This window comes from Halyomorpha halys, unplaced genomic scaffold (assembly GCF_000696795.3).
Source record: "Halyomorpha halys isolate HHAL.00 unplaced genomic scaffold, Hhal_1.1 Scaffold1188.1, whole genome shotgun sequence".
Classification (NCBI taxonomy): domain Eukaryota; kingdom Metazoa; phylum Arthropoda; class Insecta; order Hemiptera; family Pentatomidae; genus Halyomorpha; species Halyomorpha halys.
This window is the reverse complement of record NW_027106154.1, coordinates 107,380-114,261: the sequence shown is the minus strand read 5'-3', so window position 1 is coordinate 114,261 and position 6,882 is coordinate 107,380. Positions and strand designations below refer to the sequence as shown.

Genomic DNA, 6,882 nt, shown 5'->3' with positions numbered 1-6,882 from the left:
TGGGAAATATAACCATTACAGTTACCGCCTGATCACCATTGGTTAAATACTTCGAATAGAATCAATTTGAAGTTCAGATATTATGAAAACAGTAATATATGAGAATAGTGCTCAACCCATCTCCATAATAGTTGAATAGGAGATAAGATGCAACTAGTGTGGTACAATGGGGTAGTGCTTCAGTACAAGTACTATCAAATTAGTGTGACAGTCCTGCCACAACAGTAAATTTGTCATTATGCCAACTATCATACAGTTAGTGTCAGTGTCTGAAAACTGGCACTGTGTATACGGGGTTTTATGATTTTTTTTTGTAGCTTCAGTTGCTATGGGTACAAAATCGTACTGCTTGCAGAAATTTATTTTTAAAAAAAATTCATTATTAAGATATATTTGTTATTATATCTAAATATCTTTCACAAATTGTTTTGACATTCTTATTCTGGCTTGTTTTCAAACCTCTATATTGAAATCCTTTCAAACCTTTATATTCATTTATAAATGTTTATAAAGGTATTATAATGGGATATAAGTTTTAGTCTTACTTAAAAATTTTTTGTAATGATGTCTCTGGTTTCATTAACAAAAATTAATGTATTTGTGTTATATGTTGGTTAATAATGCATCTAACATTTTAAATATTGCTTTGGTTATGTCAAAAGTGTCTTCTACTGTTAACTTATTTCTAAAAAAACAAAAACAATAGACCTATTAAATACATTCATTACAAGTAGCAGTGAATAAGGTAGTGATTCATATTTACATTAATAATATCGACCTATGCAACAAAAGGCAAAAAAATACAAACATAAAAAATTAATTTATTTAATATTCTAAACAAATTGTTTATTTAAAAAATTACATTATTTAAAGGCAGTAATAATGTTTAAGAAAGACTTTAAGTTTCTAATTAATTCTATAGGTACATAATCTTATTATATAGCTGTTAGTCATTTTTAGGTTTTAAATATTTTATTCAATTTTTTTTTCCCCATTTAATATCGCAGACATTGACAACAATATAATCATAACAATTATTAAAATAAGAAAACAAATAATAAAGCCTTCCTCCTTTACAGACTGGGCTGCCTTAGAATTAAATTTGTACGAAAATCTATAAAAAGTTTTAAAACTCTTATAAAATTGAAAAATGATTTGAATGGACAATAAAATAAAGGCTAGAGAAATAAATTAAACTGGTGGATTAGGAGGTAGTGTCCAACCACCGAGCTCTTTCTCCAGGGCTCGAGCGACGGCCAAACTCAGTCTATCATTGTGAGGTGCTGATACAATCTATAATAACATATAATTATACAAACTATTTATTTTTAAAAGAAAAAATAAATATGTTAACCGGAGATGGTTTTCAAGTATATGAAATTGAAACAAAAACTCTTAAAAACATACCTGTATCCCAATAGGTATTCCTTCCCTTGTCATTCCTACGGGACACTGCGTAACAGGCATACCAAGAACATTAAAAATTGAAAGGTACGATACATCCAGAATCTTTGAACACAAACGGTGATGTAGTGGAGCTTCTTCAGAAAATGAAGGATACAGCAGAACAGCATCATTACCCAGAAGATCCTAGAAAAAAATTTTAATAGGTATTTTATCTTGTACGAGTAAAAATATCGAGCAGGGTTATTAAGTTATATTTTGATAAACTATCTTTTAAACTTATCCTCCAACCTTCTAGAATCAACATTTTAATAAAATTTCAATATAAAATATTTAACTTTTTTATATCTCATTTAAAACAGAAAATCATACCGTCACAATTGTGTGTATTTTTGTTGTTTTCTGTCGTAGCAAAGTTCTGACATTTTCTGGAGTAAGGTCCAGAATTCTTTTTAATAGTCCATACAGGATGCAAGACATGGAAGCAGATGATCGAAACAATAGCTTCTTGAGTATGACTTCAACTATTCGAATCCAACCCCAATCCTGAAATATTAGAAACATTTTTAATTTAGAATGACGGTAAACAAACAATATTTTCAGTAAACAAATTGGATTTGAACCTTATGCTAGAGGTAAATTACGCTATTTCCATTTTAATATTATTACACATGTTTATTTCACTACGTTTGCTTTACCTACAGAAAATCTCCTATTGTAAGAGGAATTACATGCTTTAAAAAAAAACACCAAGTATTTATTTATGGAAACATCTGTTCAAACTGTTCTTCTGCATTGTTAATGAAATATGTCACAGTGTAAATTACCTTCAAGGTATATATTAGAAATATCCTTTAACTAAGTGATTGACAAGTCTAAGTATTACTTACATCTGGTTTATCATCCTGAGTCTGGAATACATTTTCAACGCCACTTATATACAAAATCTGAGAATTAAGCAACACCGAATCCTGGAATTCTTTGATCTTGGTCTGTAAACAGATAAAAAAGGATTGTATTAAAAAACATAGAAGATAATATAATCTTCTCCATTTTGTGCTAGCACAAAATGGAGAAGATAATATAATCTTCTCCATTTTGTGCTAGCACAAAATGGAGAAGATAATATAATCTTCTAAATTGTAAACCTGAATCAAACCTAAGCTTAGCAAAATAAATATATTTTAGCCTCCTAATAATGTTATAAATTCTTTAATCCTTTTGCTGTTGAGTGGTGTAATTGAATTTTGATTATAGATGATTCCTTCAAAGCTGACAAACTCTGATTTCGTTATTATTATTGATTTTGATATTATTGGTTACCACTCACTGTGGTAATGAATTTAAAGATTTTTTTTTTTTAATGATGGCACTAGATCCAAGTTACAGGTCTTGGCCTCCTCCAACTACTTCCTCCTGTCATCATGGTCTTGTACTGACGCCATCCAGTTCCTGTATCTTATGATATTCTTAGCTTCTCACACCATTGGACCACCTCAGCTTTTCTTCTAGTCCCTTAAATTAGCTGTTTTAACATGACTTTGCCATTTCTCAATCTGCCGTCCTTGTGTTGTTCCATCAACACAAGGATATATGCATATCTCAAATGCCTCAATTTCATTGTCCTGACTTAAGACTTCCCAAAACTGTTGCACTGCTCCTGGTAAATGTGCCACTTCCATTCTTCTTCCGCTTTTACTCCTCTGGAAATTGTATTCCTAGAAAACTTACATTGAGCTACTTCTGGTAGAGAGATAAATAGATAAATTTTATATAATAGATTATTGTAAAATTTCTGATGGCGTATGTAGGTAATGAACATATTATGAGTCAACATCACAGATTTTGTTAGTAGTATTTTGTAGTACTAATTTCTACACTTCTAATTTCTAAAAATTATAAGAAAATGTCTAATATAGGTCTACAAAAATATAATAAAGTGGTAGTTGTTGTTGTTGTCTGGGGCTTAAGGGCGTAAAACCCTGAGGTCATCAACGCCCAGCCGATAAAGTGGTAGTAATAAAACCAATAGCAATTAATAATTAAGGAATAACATGATGAGGTCAAATTTTCAATCATTAAAAAGTATAAAATTTACACTTACAACATTTGGAAAGTTAAGCATCAATATATTTGTATGTGGAGGTATTTATTAATAAATAAGTTAATTTACTACATAAAATTACTTATTCAATCTGATCAATTTTAACTGTTAAAAATATACAATTTATTTGAATGTTTGTGTTAAATGAATAAATATAAATTCCAAACTACATTAATAAATTAAAATTAAATATTGTGATTATTGACATACGACAAAACTTTCTACTTTTCAATCAATCGTCAAGATAAAAAAAATGATTAACAAAAGTATGTTGAACATAACAATGTTTTTAGTATCTAGACTTCATTTGAAGTATGTAGATTTTTTTATATGTAGATTTCTACTAAATTTATAAGTCATTGGATGTAAATCTGGTTATAGCTTAGTATTTTTCTGGATATTCGGTATATATAACTATAACATAAGGAAAGATGAGTATATATAAACTTAAAAACAATAAACTTTAAGCCTGCTAAACAGTTCAAAGTGAATATAAGTTTTAAAAACACAAAATACTATGGTAGGTCTTTGTGAACTGTAAAAGAACTATTATAAATTTACCAACTATAAATTAAAATAAACCAATTTCATTTATCACACAATTTTATTTTATGTAAAAGTGGTTTTGTTTTTATTCAGTATTTGGTTTTATATTTCCTTTGTTTTATACTCATTTCAAACAAAAGGTCAAAACAAAAAGCTTGAGTGTTTTTTTTTCGTTTTCTTCGAACTAATGGGGTAAATTTCATTCTATCTTCTTTTGATTTCTGCTGTATACATAAATTATTATGAGCAAATAATTAATATTTAAATAAAAACTTTTTCAAGCAAATATTAAATCAAGTTATATAAAGTGAAATACTTACTTCTTCTACTTTACACTGATACTTATCCCTCAAAGCACTAATGGCTAGGCTAATAGCTCGAATACATTCAACATTTGGAACCCTTTGTAATACAGAATCAGGTCCTTCACCATACATATAGTAGATTTTCAGTTTGCTCACATCAACCTGAAGCATTAAAAAAATGAACATTTTTTTATAAGGATATTCAATTTTAAATTTTATAAGTATGTATAATTATTTTAAAATAACATTTAGTTCAGATAATTCAATTTTCAGACTAGCACAGTGGAAAAATGAACTTTTATAATTTAGGAAGTTTAACCTGACATTGATCACTATGAGAAATTTCCTCACAGAAAAAATTACTTTTTATAATATTTACGAGTACCCTTTCACTACTATTCCTGTATTTATTCTATATTTCTTTTTAATGCTTCTTGAGTGACTATTGGGAGTGTGTTACCATTTGAGCTTCATTATGCACAAAGCTACTTTTTAATAAATGCTGCTCCATAGCAGTGAAATTTTCTTTCATCCTGTGACTAACCGTGTTAGTTATTTTTCTTATTATTATGTGTATTGTTTTTAACTCATTATTTGAGATATATATAAAAATTTACTGCACTAGTGTAAAGGGGTTGTGAAGAAATTGAATCACTTCTTTGAGTAATTATGCTTAAATATATGCCATATTTGTTTATTTTTCTGTTTCTGCTTATATAAATTGTCAATTCTGTTTTTCATATTAGTAATTTGGTCTAGTAATATATCTCATTTTAATTTTCAGGAATTTCTTTAATATAATACATTAGATTATGAAAGGATCTTTTTGTTCCATACTTAGTAGTTATTTTTACCAAATTAAAACCATTTTCGCTTTTCAATTATTTTAAACATAAAATATGCATTTTTCTTGGTGTATGCACCAACTTTTTAAAATATACATGTCTTCTGTAGGGCTTACTACAGAGGAGAAGAACAAAACTATGTATATATCTGTGTGTGTGCTATAAGTGTGTTGTAATTTGTTACACATAAATAAAACAAATTACAGAACCAAAACACAAAAATAAAATGCCATCAGCTAAAACCATTAGTTATGATGTCAGTTATAATGTTTTCTTAATACATAGATTTGATTTAAAATTTATTGCATTTTAGAGAATATTTTTTTAAATTGTTCTAAATTTGAAAATATCCTTATTTTTACTATTTATGTATTTTTCTTGGATGAATTAGTCATCTTTGCATATAAAAAGAAAGATAAGGTATGATTTGAAAAATAGAAATTTATGAGTGGATTTCTTCAAAAATAATAATTTACAAGCCTGACGTTAAAACAAATTTGGCTACCGAGTTCTTTTGATTATAGGGGAGTGAAAAAAAAAGACTGCAGATTCTATTAGGACCATTTTAAGCTATTGCTACTGATCTGACATTTGATAATAAATTTAAAATTAAAATTGTCACAATTGTTATCCAATAGGAAAAATTAAACATTAATTTTTTTTCTCTTTTATTTTCTTCTTCTCCCACCTTTTTCACCTTTCACCCTCCTAATCCTTGCATTCCAGTTTATTTTAATTTTTACTATTAGTTGTTATAGTGAGAATTTTGTCTGATCTAAGGTTGATGAAAGTTTTAGGTTCATGAACTTTTAATTTTAAGTTCAAAAGTTCATCAGTTACATTATAATTTTTGAAGGTAACACTTTTGACTTATGACTATGCAGAATTAAAATTTTTGATGAAATCATGTATGTACATTTAGGTTTTAAACTTACTTTTTCATCCAGCCTCAATTTTCCAACTTTACTTTTCTCAGTAATCATATTTTCCAGCATCAACGGTAAATCTTCAGCGTATCTTGTGAGTGGCCCAAGTGTGAAATAGTAGTTCCACATAGAGTCTGTACTGGTCGGAATGTGTCCTTCATTGGGAACATATCCTAAACAGTGGAACATTTATTAATGTATAATACCAATTTTTTTTCTTTTGTTTTAATCTATTTATTTGTGTGTTCTAATTTATTTATTCATTTATATGTTGTTGTTTTTTTTTAAATTTATGTATTAGCTCATTATAAATTGATTTAATTGTTTGTTTTTTTGAAATTTTAGTAAACTGTTCTACTGCTATGATTGTTTTGTTGCTATCTGTTGATGATTATTGTAAATTTGATCAATTGATCGAAAGGTTGTTGCGAATCACTGGAGAGAAGAGGTATAAAGGAGAAAAATGGGGGAAATAATTTATTGGATATAATTGTTAAATTATTATTTGACTTAGTTTTTTAGTTTCCATTTATTATAAAGTTTTTGGATATTATTATTTTTACCTTTTTTGTTTTTTTCTATAAAATTACCTATTTTCCTGATTATATTATTTCTCAGACTGTTTTTGTGATTGTCACAAGTATCCATATCTTTTAATATTATCTCTAAATCTGTTATCAATATAATAATATCCTTTCTGATATCTTTAGGAAATAAATTCACATTGTCACCAAGACTCAAAAAATTAATTA

General features: G+C 27.6%; 1 protein-coding gene across 3 annotated transcripts in view; it reads right to left on the bottom strand.

The window, feature by feature from the left end:
• Positions 1–801: 801 nt before the first annotated feature.
• LOC106688730 (fatty-acid amide hydrolase 2) overlaps positions 802–6,882 on the bottom strand; it is a 90,576-nt gene continuing 84,495 nt past the window's right edge. For all 3 annotated transcript variants that reach the window (XM_014433315.2, XM_014433319.3, XM_014433316.1), the window contains exons 7-12: positions 6,140–6,303; positions 4,375–4,521; positions 2,295–2,396; positions 1,777–1,950; positions 1,408–1,590; positions 802–1,293 (exon numbers count right to left, since the gene is read on the bottom strand). In XM_014433315.2, the coding sequence (XP_014288801.1) occupies positions 1,192–1,293; positions 1,408–1,590; positions 1,777–1,950; positions 2,295–2,396; positions 4,375–4,521; positions 6,140–6,303 (872 nt within the window). In that variant the 3' untranslated portion in view covers positions 802–1,191. The remainder of the gene's footprint in view (positions 1,294–1,407; positions 1,591–1,776; positions 1,951–2,294; positions 2,397–4,374; positions 4,522–6,139; positions 6,304–6,882) is intronic.